This window comes from Gymnogyps californianus, chromosome 7 (assembly GCF_018139145.2).
Source record: "Gymnogyps californianus isolate 813 chromosome 7, ASM1813914v2, whole genome shotgun sequence".
In the NCBI taxonomy this organism is placed as follows: domain Eukaryota; kingdom Metazoa; phylum Chordata; class Aves; order Accipitriformes; family Cathartidae; genus Gymnogyps; species Gymnogyps californianus.
In genome coordinates, this window is record NC_059477.1 from 1,536,352 (window position 1) to 1,554,893 (window position 18,542).

The 18,542-nt window shown below is 46.0% G+C and overlaps 1 protein-coding gene and 1 long non-coding RNA gene across 2 annotated transcripts; one reads left to right on the forward strand and one right to left on the reverse strand.

The window, feature by feature from the left end:
- Nucleotides 1-2,721: 2,721 nt before the first annotated feature.
- On the forward strand, nucleotides 2,722-4,613 carry LOC127018682 (uncharacterized). The gene is made up of 3 exons (XR_007766803.1): nucleotides 2,722-2,815; nucleotides 4,232-4,318; nucleotides 4,464-4,613. It is a non-coding gene; the product is annotated as an uncharacterized LOC127018682 (long non-coding RNA).
- Nucleotides 2,929-4,981, reverse strand: LOC127018681 (helix-loop-helix protein 13-like). The gene is made up of 3 exons (XM_050900423.1): nucleotides 4,860-4,981; nucleotides 4,450-4,790; nucleotides 2,929-2,966 (listed from the first exon to the last, which is right to left on the reverse strand). Exons 1-3 carry the CDS (start codon nucleotides 4,979-4,981, stop codon nucleotides 2,929-2,931), a joined length of 501 nt encoding a protein of 166 aa, XP_050756380.1.
- Between the last annotated feature and the right edge of the window lie 13,561 nt (nucleotides 4,982-18,542).

The window sequence follows — 18,542 nt, forward strand, 5'->3', positions numbered from 1 at the left end:
TAAGAGGCGAGGGGCTGGATGGTTTCATTTCCTTTAGGTCCCAGCCAGGTGCTTGGGGATCCTGGACCCAAGCACCAAGCCGTCTCTGGCCACCCATTGCTGGGTGGTCATCTCTGACCACCGATCGCTGCTAATCCGTGACACTTGGGTCGCTTTCGGTGACACAGAGGATCAGCATTGCCAGAGCAGGTGGGAAGGAGGGAGAGTGTCAGGGTAGCTTTTTCTTGGTTAGTGTGCTGTGCTCCTTTACAAAGGGTCAAGCAGTCCCTCTGGGAAGAGGTGGAGAAAGCCTCTTTTTATTTGCCTCTGCCCTGCTATTTAAGAGTTAAGAGTTTGAAATCATAGTTATACAAGCCCTGCTTCTTTGAGATAAACAATAAGACGCATCTCCCTCAGAGCACTGGCCTCCTCTGAGTGCCATCATATGTACTTTCCTAGAAAAAAACCAGCCTCCTGCTTCTGTCTCCCTGCCAGGCAAACCTGGATCGTATCGTTCTGCCACCCTTTCATGAGTACAGAGGCCACCAGTGAGTAGTTGTGGGCCAGGAGGACAGTGTGGAGACCCTCCACGCCCATCACTTGTCCTGCTGGTCTTGCATAGGGGCCTCTCAAGGCTTGTGGGTCCTGTCGATCTCCTCATATTGCTTTAATGTGAGTGGATAGTCAGTAGGTATTTAAAGTACTTCCCACCTTCTTCACCGCTGAGCCCTGCTGAGCTCAGACTGTGAGGTGAGCTGAAGCAGGGTGATAATACAGACCTAGGTCTTTCAGGATGCAGAAAGGTGGACTCATATCCAAAAGATCAAGCAAAGCATCAGGATAGCTGCGTTGATACACTGTACGTATTGTGTGGCCCCATCTGGAGCGCTTTACCATCGCAGGAAAAACAGAGGCGACTTCAATATTACCAGCTGGAGGTCCCAGCTGTGTTCCTGTGTGCTAGGCATCGCCCAAGAACACTCAGTGAGGCATTTGCGGGCTTGGAGGGGCCGTCAGGTAAACAAAGGAGCAAGAGGGGAGTGGATCAGTGCATCAGTGACATGCCCCAAGTCACGCAGATAAGGTAGAAACGGGAGCCTCAGCCACACGCCCCGATTTCCCAGCCAGGTCTGTGTCTGCAGGACCTGCTGCGTTTCTAGCAAAGGAGACGAACGGATTTTGAAGAACCAATGATTTCATATTTTAGAGATCGTAGAGGTTTATATTATTTACTTATTCAAGTAAAATCCAATAGGTATTTTTGTGGTGAGTTTTTGGTTTGGGGTTTTTGTTTTTTTTTTTAACCAAAATGAGAAGAGAAGTAGGTAAAAGTGGAAAATTGCATTTTCAGGTGGTTTTTTAAGGTTTTCACCTTTTCAGGCACTGTTTCCTGTAAAACTTCATCCAAGTGTCTTAAGTGGGTGAAAAAGCAAAGAGAGGCAAAAGTTTGAGATTAAATGTTTTATTCTAAATTGACTGGAATACATTCTTGCATCTGAGATGAAATTCCCCCTTTTGTTTTGACAGAAAAATTGAGAAGGTAAAAAGATTCCTTTCAGTTTTCCCCTCAAAGGCCTCTCTTCATCTTCGCTTTCCCCTAAAACCCCCAGAGTTCAACCAGAGCAAAACCACAGTTCCTGACATGGTTTTGCTTTGTAGAGATCAAAACTACAAGGAGAACTAATCAGTATGTTAAAATAAATACATTCTCTTTTATCTAGATCTACCATCCTACCTGCTAAGAAATTCCATGGTGAAGTGCATTACAGCAGAATGGTTTCAGATCTCCGAGTGCATTAGCAGGGCGTTAAGAGAAGTGTGCAAGATGTACGAAGGCTCCTCTTTACCAACAAATTGATTCAGAGCCATTTCGGTGTAGGACTGACGGGTAAAAAATGCATTCAACCAACACAATGCTAGCTTTAGGGTACACTCGGGTAATACGGGAGAGTTATGTCAGAAACAGCTATAGGCTTTTCTTCATGGTTTTGTTTTTGCTAATATGAAAACCCTCATTATTACCACGGGCTGCAGAAGAGGATGGCTGTTCTGTGAAAACAAAGCTTTGGTAATCATTTGCCGAGTGTGAACACACTGCTTTGCCTCTCTCTTTTGTTGCAGGGGGTGCGTGGGGGAAGTTTCATGTCGGAAGAGTTTATCCGAGCCTTCCTGATTGTTGCTGGAGCAGCATCAGGTCGCTGGCATTTGCTCAAAAAATCACAAACCAGAAACATTATTGTAAAAACGTCAAAAGCCAGCTGCTGTCTTTGCACGAGCGTTCAAGCTGACATGTACGAGGGGCGTAGAGGAGATGGTGCCCAAGCGCTAGCAGTCATCGGCCTTTTCATACCAAAACGCCTTGGACTCAGACCTCCCAAGGTTGTCACATTGGGAGGAAGGCATGAGAAATTTTGGAGAGACAGACAGACAGAGAGACCTGTCTCTCACCTCCTGAAAACCGGGCCCTTCATGGCCTCTGTGCTTTAAATCACTGGTGACTTTTACAGTTACAACGCCCTGGACATCTTAAGCCAAGCAATAGGTTACAACAGGTGGTGCTTAGTTTTTTCTTATGATCAGGGGTAGGTTTTCCCACGCGCTGGAAATGTGATTTGGACATAGTTCTCATCCCATGGAAGAGAAAATGTTGTCGCTGCGATTGTAACGACGCTGATTTTTCATCTGTTTTGTTATTTTCATGCAAGAGCAGCCTATCAGCGTGTGAGAAACTAGGAGAAAGAGAAGCAGAAGGCCCTACACAGCAATGAATTAACACCAAAAGAGGCTGGATGCTGGACATGCGGCGACAAAGCGATCTGTGACAATAAGTAAAGTTGTAAGTGCCATGTTTTTACTTGCAGTAGTGAGAATTTAACAGCCGGTACCCAGCAGTCAGGTCATCAGGTTTTGCAATATGCTGCCTTCAAAGATCTTTCTTTCGGGTACCGCTTAATCCCACTTTACCCAAGACAGGCGGGCTGTCAGATCTGCACAGAACAGAAGGGAGAAAGGAAAACAAAGTAAAGACATACCACATGAATTTAAAAACATTTAAATTAGCGTTTAACAAGTCAACTATTCAGCCTCTCTGGAAAAGCAGCCTCATTCATTTAGATCTTTCCAAGTGGAGCTCTTCAGAAATATTAGTTAACTAGAAGCCTGACAAAAGAGGCGATCCCTGTACGAGCCATTTGTGTTGTTTTAAAATCTGTTTATCTATTAAAGGTGGGGGCAGCTGGAAAATAAAATATAAATGTTCTCTGTAGTCAAGGGAGTTTTGATCAGTGGTATATCAGGAGTCATTTTCCCAGTCATGTAGCTAACGGAAATTAATAGGAAAAGAGAAAAGACTTAATTAACTTTTCCTTTAAAGTAAACTGATTGCTTTTTCCCTGCAGGCCCTGTCCCTTTGACACTTCCCTGTGAAATGAAAGGGGAATATTCTTTTGCAATGACTTTTCTCTACTCATGCTGCGCTTTTTGAAGGCTGATATGCTTCGAGGCCCATTTCCAAAAAGCGACAAAATCCAAAGGAACTTGTACTGCAAAGGGACAGAGTTAGAAAGGGCGTTAATTACCTTATAATGCAAAGTGCCAAGAACTACTGAAAATCCCCCTCTGCTCCTCCCTGCACTGCTAAGTAACACAAGCCCTGTTGCTTTCTGTCTGAGACTTGAGGCCTTGCGTTGGGCACTTGGGCAATTCCCCATCTTCACCATACAGTGGACTGATGAAGCAACATATTCTGGTGGAAGCAAGCACAAAGTTCAATCCCACATAAGTCAGGATTAAGTACAGGGCAAATAGAAAACAGAATAACAGTCCTTCACTTTAAAATAGAAGTAATTATATAAGAATGTTCATTGCAAATAGGGATTTTCTCCCCTATACTTTGAAACAAACCTGAAATTTGAATGCACTGTCTTGTGTATCCTGGTTCTCACTGCTAAACTGTAATATCTCTGAGAAACTCTTGGTTACTTGAACATATGTATTTTAAGAAATGGGATTCTGTTTATGCTCAAAGCCAGATGTTTTTCTCAGTCAGGTACAAGCTAAAGAAAACTTGTAAAGAAGATAAAGAAAATCTCTACAGGTTCCATCAGCTTGCATTATAAAAGAATAACTTTGCACAGAATAAAAGAAGAAAAAGTCTAAGAATGTATTCTGAGAATAAACAAAATCTTTACTCTTGTTTGTAAAAGGAACCGTTCCCATGAGTTTAGTAACTTGTTCTTTTTTTTTTTTTAAGAAAAAGGTCCTCCTTAAAGAAGATTAGAAGAAAAGGTTGGATTTGTTTTTCTACTGTGACATTACTCAGCTACTCTTTTTTTTGAAGGTAACTTGTATGTTGTCAGAGCCATTTGAATGTGACAAGGGGATGTTCAAAAGCAATTTGACCGATTCGCTCCCACTGGCAACCCAAAGCATCGCTGTGATCCCTGAAAATACAACCCCTCGTTCACTCACCACTTGTATTCCAGGTTGCCTGCCGCTGGCTTTGCAAACCGTTCTTCAGGCACCGCTCCACGTAGGATTTGGGATCGCATCCGGAGAGGAGGATCTCGCCGAGGAGAGCGATGTAGGCGATGGCCAGCCGGAGCGTGTCGATTTTGGAAAGGCGCTTCTCGTACGGGAAGGTTGGTACGTGGCACCTGAGCTGCTCAAAGGCCGAGTTGATGTTGAGCATCCTCTTCCTCTCGCGGACGTTGGCGGCGTGCCGCTGGTGGAGGTGGCCGGGCGGCGGCGGCGGGGCGGCGGCGGGCCCCGGAGGCGATGGGGAGCTGTCCAATTCAGCACCCCCCGCCCGCCCCGCCGCTCCGCCCGCCGGCTCCCCCAAGGCGGGTGGGCAAGTAGGGGAGGGCCAAGGGGAGAACTGGTCTGCCAGGGAGGAGTAGTCCGGTAGGAAGTTGTCCAGCTGAGGGTTGGGATCTGCCTGGTCCCAGAAGGGGAATTCAGGAGTGGAGTCTTCCGGCTCGAAGCTGTAACAAAGTTCCTCCATCCTCTGGCCCACCGGTCTGAAGCAAGCTCATGGAAATATTTGCAACTTCAGGCTAAAGTGGTCATTAGGAACATGAGATTCTAATTTCATTAATGCCCCCCACCCCCAAAAATATCAGGGGCAGAGAGTCCTTGTCGCGTCCTGGAGGAAGACGATGGCAAAAGTTTCCCCCGTTGCAAATCCAAGAGGGACTTGTGATTTAAATACTTCATGGCTCCTCAGCAGGGGAATGATCCTATTCTTCTCCACTCAAAACTAATTGGTACACGTGCTTCTCTTTTTATTAGCTGTTGACTACAAAACAATATGAATGAATGTAACAAGAGAGAATGAATTTTCTATCAACTTCCTCCTGGAAAATCCATTGAAGCAGTTATTGAGTTCTTCCACAAGTTCAGTCTCTCCACTTGCTATTTAGAGTAGGGTTCACACAGGGATTTTGTGGTTATTGTTGTTGGTTTTGGTTAGGAGTGGTTGGAGGAAGAAACAAAATACAGTCCTTTATCTTTTTGGTAAAGTGTTAATAGCCCCACATTCTCCTGTGGCTGGATGAACAAAACGCTATTATAATGCTGTCAGAAACACATGATTCTGCCCTCTTTGACAGCAGAAGCTAGTGGCACCTTCTGCACTTCTAGCAAGAGAATGGTTGGGATGAAGATGCGGGATGCATTGCTGTGTTAAATTGGAACAGAGTGGTACCTCATATTATGTAAGCCAACACCACCTCATTTGGTTACTGCATTTTCTGATTCACACTTAAATTACACATTTTGTGGGCAATGCAGACGTTCAGTGCTCCGTCTCAGACCATACTAAGCACTGGAAAATAACAGCAGCTGTAATAACCACAATGGGTGCAGTCCTAGAATGGTGGACCAGGTGGGCCACATCTTGAGAAGTGCTGGAAACTGGGAGAGTAGCAGGTGTCCAGCATCACAGGGATGCTGGACAAATGGAGTGGAAGGTGTTAAGCACCACCAGAACTTTAAAGCAAGTGCATAATATAAGTGGGTGCTTCAGTCTCTTTGATTTCCACAATACTGAAGCCAATGTTTAAATTCATTCAGAAGTAGTTTAAGTCGTATTTTAAGGACTTAAATGAATGGAATGGAAATACTATCAAGACACTTAATCAAATGCTTGACTTCACGCGCAGATTCATGTCCTGCTGCTGTGTGAAGTTTCAAGAGATGTCTACTGTGAAGTTTATGAGCCATAGACAGGTTCCTGATAGGACAGCTGAAAGCACAAATCTCAAGAGCTTCAGATAAAGAGCCAGAGAGTAGAAAATGACCTGCATTTTCAATGGATCCAAAAGGATGATCAGGTCCTCCATCTAACAATGACTTAGGATGCAGTCCTGGTACCTTTGCCCTGTAAATAGAGGGATTTATTTTAAGGTAAAGCATAGGCTATTAATGACTCTTCTTAGTAACCTGGGATTTTGCCTTGTGGCAATTCTACCTGCTCCAGGAAGTTTAAGGCAACAGAAAACAGGCTGCAGGAAAAATTTTTGGAAAGAGTAGATGTGAGAAGGTTGCAGCGTATGAAACACTAGGACTATCTTTTTTTCTTCTTGTTGTGCAAAATGAACAAGAAACCCATTATCTGTAAATCTGCTTGACAAAGGAAAATACCAAGTGTGACAATACAGGGCAAATAGCGGTTAAATAATGAGAATGTGTCTTGCTTTCTCTGGTCAGCTCAGGGCACAAATTTTGCACTAGTTTTGTACAAAGTAAATCATTTGTCATGATACCAACATACCCAAGAACGAAATATTGGTATTGTGAAAGTCCGTAGTGACGGACAGCTTCTGGTCCAGATGAATCCCAACAAGGGACAAGGCAGCTGGCTACAGGGCAGAAGGGGATGCGGGAGGGGTGAAAGGAATGGCCACAGTCCCAGGTGACAGAGCTGAGACTCAAACTTGGGCCGATCGATGTGGAGTTCGTTCTGCAATGGTTTCTTTTAAATCGTATCACTGTATTTCCCCGTGTCATGTACAAGCAACGTTCCCAAAAGAAACGACTTACTACGGTCCCCGTGCTTGGCGGTGGGGCTGCGTGTCTGACCCCAGCAGTCCTTTCTACACCCTTGTAAGCAGATTTGGGCTCAGCTGTGCAGAAAACAAGCAGCAGAAAAGCCTTCCTGCCTGAGCTCCCTACCTCCGCACGCTGCACCACCTCTACCCAAAACACCTCTGCAGCACTGCTGCTGCACCGTTGGCGTCCCGTGGATGCTTTGCAGTTCCCACATTTCAGCTTCTCTTTCAGATGTTTCTGCGGCTCCCCAGTCGCTGTTTAGCTGAGCACTTGGTAGTGCTCATTTGGCCACCTTAGGCACAAACGTAAGACACTTGAAAATACCGAAATCGGCAAGAGAACAGCAGGTCTTCTCCTGAACAGGGCTCTGGAGGAGACAGTTGTTGTCCACTGGGAGCAATGGGCAGAGACAAGGAGGCTCGGCAAATAACATGGTTAGTTTTATGTGCTGGGTTCCTCTTTCTCAGCAGATGCTTCTTCAGTGCTTAATGTTCCCTTCCAGATCCATCACTGCTAATAGTGTTGCCTGGGGATATGTCTGGCTCCACAGATGGAGAGCAGATGTTCCAGCAAGCCTACTTTTAGCGTGTTCAAGGGGAATTTGGCTCTCTTAGAGAGACTCTGGACAAAGCAGAAAGGGGGAGGGTGGGGGAAGAAAGAGAGAAAAGCAAGAAAAGATTTCCCCTTAGAAAGCCAGCTGTGAAAGAGGTCAGGTCTCAGAAGAGAAGCTGAGGTTCCCATCCCTCATATGAACAACCCTTACCACAGCTTCAGACCTGTTGCACTCCCAGTGTTTCTGCAACTGTTCATCAGAGAGGGAGGGAACGTACAACTAATTGGGCTAATTTTGCACTGGTCTGGAAGATGTGGGTGAAGGAGTCTCCAACAGGGAACGAGGCAGCACGAGTACCACCCTGAGTGGGGGTGCTGTTGATTATGACATGCTGCTCAACCACCATTTCCCCCAAAACCTCTTCAGACCCAGTGGGATCCAGAAATAACATTTGGCTGCCCGTCATTTTTAATCAGTAGGGTCTAATGAAAGCAAATTCTTGAGTCAGAACCTTTGTCCTGGGTTTATGTCTATGATAGGCAAGGGAGCCATGATCGTTTGGGTTTGAATTCTTCCAGGTCTAGATAGCTACGTCTCCCTTTATAATTTTCCCTATTCATGCTGGCAACTGCCTTCCTCAGTCCTGTCCCCCTTTCTCTGTCATCTAAAGAAATCCACCCATAGCAGACTTTGTGATTTTGCCTATTTCATAGAATTTTGGGTACAAATCATATTTCCACTGCAGTTTTTTTTCTGCACAGTGCCTTAGCAGCTGAAAGCTGTTACCCTGTACCTGTATCTCAAAGACAACAGGGTCTCCTGAGGTTATTTTGGAGGTAGATTTTTCGCTCCCCTTCTTGTCCCATTGGCCTTATTTCAGACTCAGCTTGGGGAACCTTCCCAATGACATTTTTAGTGAAGTCAGCGAAACCTCCCAGTTCTGGCAAAATGGCTTCCCCCCCGCCCCCGCTGGGAATTTAGTTTGAGCATGTTTCCATAACCTTTAATTGCTTAATAAAGGGAGTCAGTCCTTGGCCTGGACAAAGAACAGATGTAGAAAGGACCAGATGCTTTACTTTCAAGTTAGATGACTCCAAAGTACAACAAGTCCATCATGTCATTGCTGCTAATCCAACGTTATGCAGTGCAGCTCATCATCAGAGCTGGGAACTGGGTCCCAGATGAACAGAGAAGACCAGCTGAAAGATGCCAGAAATCTTGGGGAATGCTTTATCCAGGTGGGACAGCGCAGCTCTTGGTGGTGTGGCTCACTCAACATGTGTTAGTAATGGCACTGCCAAAGTACAGCTACCCAGGGGCATCTCCAGGACCTGAGCTGGCCTCATAATTGGCTGGTTATGCTCCTTACAGCCACAGCTAAAGGGTGGACCATCAAGCTCCTATACCTTCTTTTGAGCCACATGCCATGCCTGGGATACCTGAATTACTGGGCACATAGTTTGTGACGTGCTGGGGGCAAGAAAAGTGCAAGTATTATCATTTAACAATGGAATGTGCTTCTTTTTAACCTAAGACGATAGCAAACGTAACGATGTAATGAAAAACAGAACAAGGATTTCCAGGGCAAGAGAATTTCAAAGGGATAATGGCTATTTCTGAGATGCTCAAATAATTGTGAAATGAAACCTTCATAGCATATGCAGGATGTTGATTTTAAGTGAAAAAGGTAACAGGGCCTTTATTATTCGCAGGGTAGAAACATCAGAAGTCAAAGTTTGTGGAGGAAGGCACTGGTGAATGATTGTTAATATAACTTTGATTTATTTCATTATTAGTATAAACCAGTCAAGACGGTCTTTGCTTTAAAAGTCTTTGGTGTTTAAAAGTGAACACAGTCACTTTAACCTTTCTGCAGGCTGTTTGCAAAGTTCCAGAAAATTAATCCCAGTCTCTAGGAGAAGGAAGGTATTTTCTCTAATAAAAACACTCACTCGTGGTTTCCCCTTTTTTCACAGAGCTTTTTACGAGTTGGGGGATGACCTCTGGACTGTTGCTGCCAAATAGTTCCTCATTCAAGTCACTGCACTGGGGTCTGTGACTGCTTAGTTGAGTGAATGGTCATCTTTGGGAGACAACATGTACATCAGCCTATGCTTCCATCAAAGGGGATGGAAGTGCTCATGGGAACTTCTGAAGGAAAGCGGTGTTCCTCATGCAAGGGCCTTAGGAAAGCTGCTTGCCGTGCGTTTCACTGTGTCTTCCTCAACCATCTGAAACTTACCCCTAGCAAGGTTAACATAATGCTGCATCCAGGGATTGCAGATAGTGCCCATGAATAACCCTGTTTCCGTAACCGATGAGAAATATCTCTAGGGAGAGGAAAAACTGTCATTCATGTGACATCTAGTTACTAAGAGAATCATTCTGCCCCTTCCTTCTTGAGGAAAATGGACCTCAGCCCCTTTGCAAAACCACTGTAGAAAATATGTCTTCTGCAAAGTGCCTGAACAGTTTTTAAAGGAGTGGGTTATCCATTCCTGGAGCCACAGGTGCCCTTTCTTTGGGTACAAGAAATCATGAATATCTGTGGTTTTTGTAGTCACAATTTAATGAAAGAAACATTAAAAAAAAAAAAAAAAAAAAAGCCCCACAAATTCTGTCTCCCGTACCTGCACTGAGGCTAATTTTTTCTTTAGCCTTTCTGTTTTCCCTAAGGAGCGAGCTGATGAGGAGACACAGCTGGGCCCAGCCAAAAGCATGGGACAGAGAAGAGACCCATGCTTTTGCAGCTCCAGCTTGCACCCCTGTCAGGAATCTCACGATGTTTCCCATTAATGTGTCATCTTTGTGGGATTTTGGAGTCTGAGGCTCTCACTGTGCACCAGACCAGAGAGCAGAGCCTGAAGTCCAGGCTGGCGTGGTTGATGGCAGGGCTCTGGTCGGGCTGGGACCTGCTCCCCGGCTCCCCCCCCCCTCCCCGGCCCCGCTCCCCTCCTGCTCGCTGCACCTGCACAGCGGTCCTCGGGACTTGTTAATCACGCAGGCGGCACCTCATAAACCTGCCTGGAGACCTCGGGTTTGAAAACAGAGTCACCCGGACAGATTTACAGAGTGACGTCTGTTTGACTGACAGCTGTTGCCACTTTATGGGAAGCCAGCACATGTTCGCACTATAAAACGGGAACAATAGCTAGGGAAAACCTCCGCCTGCGTGAGATGCTTCGGCCTTGCTCTCCATAGGGGAGGTGGTTCTTCCTGGCTGCTACCAACCACCTTAGATGTGCTTTGGATGCAATTCAGTTCCTCCTAGCCTTGGTTGACTCAGTGGACACAGTGGCAGGACCAAGCACGCACGAAACCTGTTTCCAATGGAGAGCTGTCACACCGTGTTATCATGATGCTGCTCTGGGGAAGAGTCTTTTTTTCTTCCAGTGGGTTGTTCTGTGTTGCAGAAACATCTCTAAGAAATCAGGAGAGAAAAATCAGAGATCTGGGAACAAGATCAGGTGCCAGCCACAATGATAAACTGGTCTGGAAGAGAAAAATCTCTCCCAAATCTGCATGAGGACAAAGACAGTAGCAGATGGGGACAACGGATGGACTGTGAGGGACCTGCTGTACTCCACGGAAAATGCAAAGATTCAGGCTTAAAAAACAATTTTGGAACCACCTGGATGGGCTGTTTACTGAGCATGGTTGGCGAGGACACAGTTCTGCAGATGGACCCCACACCAGCATGCTCTGACTGGGTGGCTTGGGATGACCAGCATCACGGTCCCCTTCCAGGGATGGTCAGCTGATGGTGATCTCACTCTATTTTTCAGTGTTTCCTCCTTTTTCCTGCTGGCAGGTCATTGCTGGATCAATGACAGGAGCCAGCGGTCTCTGTGTGAAAGACGAGTGTCTCACAGCAACAAGGAGGGAGCCAGAGTCTTGGGGAAGATTTGGATCAGATGAATCACCCTAAGTCAAAAATAAGCTTAATTCCACCATCTCCTATCCTTCCCTCCCTGCGTTGAACCAGTGGTATTCAGCAGTGGCACCATTTTCTGAGGCAGGTCTACAGAAGAGGAAGGTCATGATTACTTGACTGCATGAGAGAAAGAGGCAGTGGCAAACAAACGAGCGTCAGAGCAAAAGACTTGACAGCCATTCCCAGCAGCATGAATGCAGCCTCCCACCGTAAAAAGAGTGAGGTGTTTAGATCCGCTGCGGTGGCTGCCGGTCGTCTTGGGTAGGGTCCCAAGTGTGAATTCCTGCTCTATGAATTCAGCATCAACAAGAAGCGAGTTTTCATAGGATTTAAAGCCAGAAGTGAATAATTAAGATCCTCTAGTCTGATCGCTGTGATAACACATGCCTTTGGTTGTTACCCAGCAACTTTAGCCCCAAGCCCGGTGGGGATCTTCTTGTTGCAGTTGGATATTTTTTAAAAGGATACATCCAATCTTGATTCAAAGTCTCCGAGTGATAGACCACCAAAGGATCTGCATACGTTGGCAGGCCATTACTGTCTTTGCTGAAGGCGTGTGTCTGATTTTCTGGCCGAAGACATTACCATGCTTGTATTTACTGCGAAGTGCCCCGGTTGGAAAGGTCAGATTTGAAGCATGGCTCGGCACTGGGGGACCAACTAGCAAATCCCCTGGAGGCAGAGGACACCCTCCCCAGCAGCAAAATCACTGGGAAGAGCCAGATCACAGGCAGGGCCTCTGCCAGCGGCACCTCTGGGCTGCACAGCAGCAGTTGTAGGAACCAGGAACCAAATGGAGACGGACCAGGGAAGCACAGTCCAGTGCTGCTTCCCCGACAAGGCGCCTAATTCCTACTGCCTGTTAGCTAGGGACCTGCATGGGAAGCTGGATCACAAAGTCATCTTGTAAAGCTAACTTTAGCTGCCTGTGAAGGAGACGTTGACGCTTGAACCGGCTGAATGGGCTCTCTTTACTGATGCTGGCAGGAAATCAGAAGCGGGCAATGGCGTGGGATGAGTTGCCTATGAAGGGGAGAAGGACGCCTCTACACAAACTTCCAGGAAATGAATATCACTTACAGTGACCACAGCCTCCCTGGCAGTCTCTAAGCTGGCCTTCAGGCTGCTAAGCTGGGCCTATTTTGTTACCTGAGTCTTTATACTGCAAGCCCACAAGCAAGTCCATTTACTGAAGCTTTGGGCATGGGAGTGTCTGCAAATGCATGATTCTTTCTACATACCTATGCATGTCTCCTTCGCTGCCCAGGTTAATGCTGCCTGGTGATATTCAGGCTGCACCTTGAACCCATGGAGAAAGAAGCCCTGACATTTCAAACAGTTGCAACCTCAGCATGGATCAGCCACAGCTCCCGAAGTCCCTGAATTGCAGGTTGTTGGAAGGTGGGGGAGGATGCCAGGGAAATTATTAGCACGAGCAGATTCCTGTGCTCTTTCCGTGAGCGTCCAGTATTGGCTACATCAGAGCTGGGAGAGTGTGGATTCCTGGCCAGGCACAGTATGGCTGCTCCTGTGAAACCCGTAGACAAGTATCTGTTACTGCCTAGCAGAACTGGTCAATTAGGTCATGACATTAGCTTAGAAAGCCTTCCTCTCTTTTCCATCTGAGTGCATTTGGGGGAGGCTAGTTGTCTTTAGTCTGTAGGGCTCATGTATTCTGATTTTCCCACCAAAAAAAAAAAAAAAAAAAAAAAAGAAAAAAAGAAACCTGAGCTTTTCATGAAATCTTCTGTTTCCAAAACTTGGCACTCGGAGAAGAATATCAAAAACTATTAGCCTTGCACTGAAATTTGAGTCAGTCTTCAAGGAATTTGTCTGAAATTTCTAGCTGTAGCGAGGAAGACTTAAATGGGAAATGTCTTGAGAAACCTGTATGCTGTGGGGAGTTCTGCTACTTCATGGTTCTGGGCAGCCAGCAAATTGTGATGAGAGCAGCTTTTTGCAAACTCTGCCCCCGCTGTCAGCTGGAACTGTGAGTTGCACAAGCCACTGACGTGAATAATAATGCATGGGAAGACATTGCACAACACTTTCAGACCTCAAAGGCTTTGCAGTTCATGCCATTCATGGGCAAAGGTTGGGTCCGTTCCTTATTTTAGCTGGAGAGATGCATTTAGCTGTGGCTACTGCATGAAGGCAAAAGCACGTGGCTGGGATGTTTCTGGGAGGCAGGTCATTAAATGGTGTAGCTGTGGCTGGTGAATAGAGTGCTGCAGCTCCCAGAGGGCCGGCTGGCACCGTGCAGTTCCCCCAGAGAGTTTATCTATATGCTGTGGTGGCCATATAACACTCAGTTGTTGTGGAGAACTTATGAAAGGGAGAACAGTATTTTAAAGGTGCTGCATGAAAATCTTATTTTCAGATGGAGAAACCGAGGCACACCGAGGCCAGCAAGCCAGCCACATGGAGGAAGGGTTATATCTCATCAGGCTCTGTCTGCTAGGAAACACCGTTGCCCCAGCTCCAACAGTTGAGCTCTTAGTGGATGCCCAGAAGGTACTGGCTGGTTTGTGTCTTACTATTGTTGTGCTCTCTGTGTAATACGTCCTTCCAGGAAAATGCCATTTGTTTAAAATAGCGAGCCCTTTTTTAAAACATGTTTTGTGTTTTGAGTGCAGGTCAAATAGCAGACACTTTTGATTAATGCAACATCGAGATATTGAAAAAAAAAAAAATCACATGCCTCGGTGGGAAAAGGTATAAAGGATGAACATTCAGTGCTGTTCAACATTTTGGGGAGGTGGGGACATGAGCAGGGAAGATCATACCTAAATAGAAAGCCAAAGCCAATGCTTGCAATTGCCAAGGCATCAGCCAAAAGGAAAACACAACTCTGATCGCAGTAAAACCATGTATGAGTCATGATGGGCCAAGAACAAGTTTGCTTTCTTTTCCCCTTCATTGAACTGATGATGATTAAAAGATAAATCACACTTGGAGTCAAATCAAGTGATTGGATTAAAGTTTAGTTGAGTATTTAGAGACTGTTTGGGACACAACGGAAAGCTAATTGAAAACTTACATTTGTGAGACCCTTGAACTCTCCAGCTTTTAATAAAATACTACTGCAAAGTACACAAGGGTTCCCTGTGGGAGAGATTCCTCTCCACAAGTGCTTTTATTCCTCAGGTACGTGGAAAAATGGTATTCATTTTCTCTACAAGTTCACCAAAGAAAAGTATGTTCGTGATCGTAATTCAACTATTGCTCATGATGCAGTAACTTAATCTATTCAGCTCACTGAAAATCAGTGAAGCAAGACAAAAGAAAGTCACTTCTTGAAAAAATGAAATTTTAAACACTTCATTCTTTTAACTAGTCTTTGCTCTTCTGAGCAGCTGGTATTCCAGAGTGACTGCCTGCCTGCATTGGGCTGAAGTGACTCTGAAGTCTTAAAAACTATGTAAAAATTCCTTCTAAATGTGCTGTAGTAGGAAATGTCATGCTTTATTCGTACTAATAATATAATTGCATTCTGGAATCACCCCCAGTTCTTAAGGAACATACCCAGCCTCCAGCTTCAAAGCATTGTCCTTTTTGGCGGAAATACCAGTGAAACCCACAAATAAAGAGAATAAACTTCTGCATGTCCACACACACACATGAACACACAGAAATGAAAAACCTGGTTCTTCATGTGGCCTCTACGCAACCAAGCACAAGCCTTTCTTGGTAATCCTTAGCATTGAAGTGAAGCTGCAGAAACTCTGTAGTCAGGTTCATTTGCCCCCTTGCACTCACAGATTCTTTATCTGAGTTTTTACTGCCCTGGAGGAGGGGAGATCTTAGGTGGCAACGAGGCATTTCGCAGCCAGAGCCTGCACGCTACAGGGCATTGACAGACAGTACTCTGGCTTTCATGAAAGCCAGCCCTATTTAAGCTACTACCAGTAGAGTACAGAAGCGGGGTTATTCAACAACCCTCACACGTGCGGGTCAGATGTGAACCCACACCATCCAGGTTTGCTTCCAGGGGGAGGAAAGGGGCTGCCCTCAGTCTTCATGATTGCAGTACCTGGGCAGGCTGTTGAGTTTCATGGCCCATTGGTCCAAAAATGGGTGATGAATGAGTCCTAAGAGGAGCATGGTAGAGCTGTCTTCTTCTCCATGTGCAAGAGTTTATATTTCTCCAACTAGCCTGACCTTTAGGACAGCTTTTCTGCAAAAGGATGTGTGCACAGAGACCATAGGTGAAAAGCTTAAGTATAGAAGGTTTGGGGGGCAGAATGGGAATAAGTTATGCTTATTGCAGGTGATGAATATAAATTATTTTTCAGACACACTTTTCAGACTGGCACAGATAAATCTAAGGTAAACCTGACCAGTTGGTTTAGTAGGTGTGATCCCAGTGCAATCAGCATGATGCTTTAAACCCATGGGGTTTAGCATTGGTCATAGTCCTATAGTTCAGCCAGAGGCAATGCAGTACCGCTAGGGAATCAGGTATGTGGCAAAACCAAAAACCCTAAAAAAACGGCCAATCCCCAAATCCCCAAAATATGAAATTTACTTTGTATGTCTTCCTGTTGGACAGCGTGGCTGCACAGGACTGCAGGAAGCCATGCAATTCCTCTTGCATGGAAAGAGGGAAAGAAGAGGAGCCCTAACGCATGACCAATGGCACCTTTTCAGTCCTAACAGACATGTCTTGCCTGTTCTTAGAGCCTGGCAGTGATTGCAGCCTCACTTAGTGCTTTCCCATCCTTACCAATGGAAGACATTTCCTAATGTTCAGACTGATTTTCCCCTTGCTTCCACTGGTATCTGTGACTCCATAGTCTGTCCCCGTCCTCTGTCTTCCTCTTTGCCTTTTACTTAGTTGATGGGCTTAGCATGGCTCCCTTTAACTTTTCCACATAGGTCATGTGTCTTCGACCTCCTGCCGTTCCCTTTCCTGGGCTACATTTCAGACCAACAGGTCATGTAGTCACAGCAGAGCAAGCTGGTACCAGGAATAGTCTAACTCCAGCGACTCCAAGCCCTACGTGAACTACTACACCTTTGCTAAGGCAAGCATGGGCATCTCTACAGTACATGGCTTTGCACAGCTTGGCTGTATCTGCTGTAGGCAACTGAGACAGAGGTGAAGACAGGTGAAGACAAAAAGTTAATGGTTTGGGACTAATTCAAGTTACCAACCCAGGTTAAAATCTAGTCTGTTGAAGAGTTCACCTTATTGCCTGACCATTGCCTCCCACTGACTTCAATGGACCTTTCACTGAGTGCATTGTTCTTTAGCATCAGTGTCTCATGCATCAAACAAAATGACAATATTAAAATAGTCATAAAGCTAACCTTCTGTTTGTGCTAATTAATGTCAATTGCGTGCATCAAAATGGGAAGTTCGCTATCGTACCATTGCTATATGATATGCCCACAAAAGCTAGCCTAGCATTTGCTTTTTTGTTAACAGCTGTAGTTTGTTCTTCATTAGAAAGCTTTATTATGTCTCAAAGTGATTAATGTGTTCTGGGAGGACTGGGTAACAAGCCAGCAGTCACAAGCTATAGGACACTCCTTGGTGGATTAGAGGAGGGTGGATCAGAAAGATTAATACGTTTCTATTCATTGTTGCAGATTCTGAGATGTTTTGTCTCGGAGCTGGAGAATGCGGGATGGACGCGGCGCTGGAGGTGACTCTGTGTCTTGCTCGAGGTCAGGTGCATGCGCGTGACTTCTCTGTGTGGAGCTGCTAAGAGCATGTTAGAGTGAGGAACATTTTGAAGATGGAGACACAGCTGCTTTGGGGGTGATGGTACTTGCACAGCACTGGGAAGAAGTGAGAAGGCTACGTTTTGTGATGCCTGAGATGACAACCGTGTGAATGAACATCCTCTCACTTGGGGAACCCGTGGTTTATACTTGTCATGGTTTAACTCCAGTCGGCAACTAAGCACCACACAGCTGCGCGCTCACTCCCCTCCAGCAGGATGGAGAAGACAACTGGAAGAGTGAAAATGAGAAAACTCATGGGCTGAGATAAAGACAGTTTAATAGGTAAAGCAAAAGCTGCGCACGCAAGCAAAGCAAAACAAGGAATTCATTCATCGCTTCCCATCGGCAGCCAGGTGTTCAGCCAGCTCCAGGAAAGCAGGGCTCCATCACGCATAACCGTTACTTGGGAAGACAAACGCCATCACTCCGAATGTCCCCCCCCCCTTCTTCTTCCCCCAGCTTTATACACTGAGCATGACGTCTTATGGTATGGAATATCCCTTTGGGCAGTTGGGGTCAGCTGTCCTGGCTGTGTCCCCTCCCAACTTCTCGTGCACCCCCAGCCTTCTTGCTGGTGGGGTGGGGTGAGAAGCAGAAAAGGGACAGAGTTAATTTTCTTCACAGTAGCTGGTACGGGGCTATGTTTTGGATTTGTGCTGAAAGCAGTGTTGATAATTCAGAGATGTTTTCGTTACTGCTGAGGAGTGCTCACACAGAGTCAAGGCCTTTTCTGCTTCTCACCCCACCCCACCAGCAAGAAGGCTGGGGGTGCACGAGAAGTTGGGAGGGGACACAGCCAGGACAGCTGACCCCAACTGCCCAAAGGGATATTCCATACCATAGGACGTCATGCTCAGTGTATAAAGCTGGGGGAAGAAGAAGGAGGGGGGGGACATTCGGAGTGATGGCGTTTGTCTTCCCAAGTAACAGTTATGCATGATGGAGCCCAGCTTTCCTGGAGATGGCTGAACACCTGCCTGCTGATGGGAAGCGGTGAATGAATTCCTTGTTTTGCTTTGCTTGCGTGCGCAGTTTTTGCTTTACCTATTAAACTGTCTTTATCTCAACCCATGAGTTTTCTCATTTTCACTCTTCCAGTTCTCTCCCCCATCCCACTGGAGGGGAGTGAGCGAGCGGCTGCGTGGTGCTTAGTTGCCGGCTGGGGTTAAACCACAACAATACTGATTTCTGGTCTGAAGTATGATGGGAGGGTGCAATGCAAATATATGCGATCATGTCAGCTTGCGTGTGGCTATACTAGGAAACAGGAACGCTTTGTACCCATGTTGGCTG

Bases quoted from the DNA above. Each gene is read 5' to 3' on its own strand.
- LOC127018681 (XM_050900423.1), bottom strand. From the start codon at position 4,981: ATGGAGGAACTTTGTTACAGCTTCGAGCCGGAAGACTCCACTCCTGAA. The intron at 4,791-4,859 runs CCAGTTCTCCCC...CGGAGCGGCGGG, and splicing joins GACTACTCCTCCCTGGCAGA to GCGGGCGGGGGGTGCTGAAT. The intron at 2,967-4,449 runs GTGAGTGAACGA...TGTTCTGTGCAG, and splicing joins GGCAACCTGGAATACAAGTG to ATCTGACAGCCCGCCTGTCT.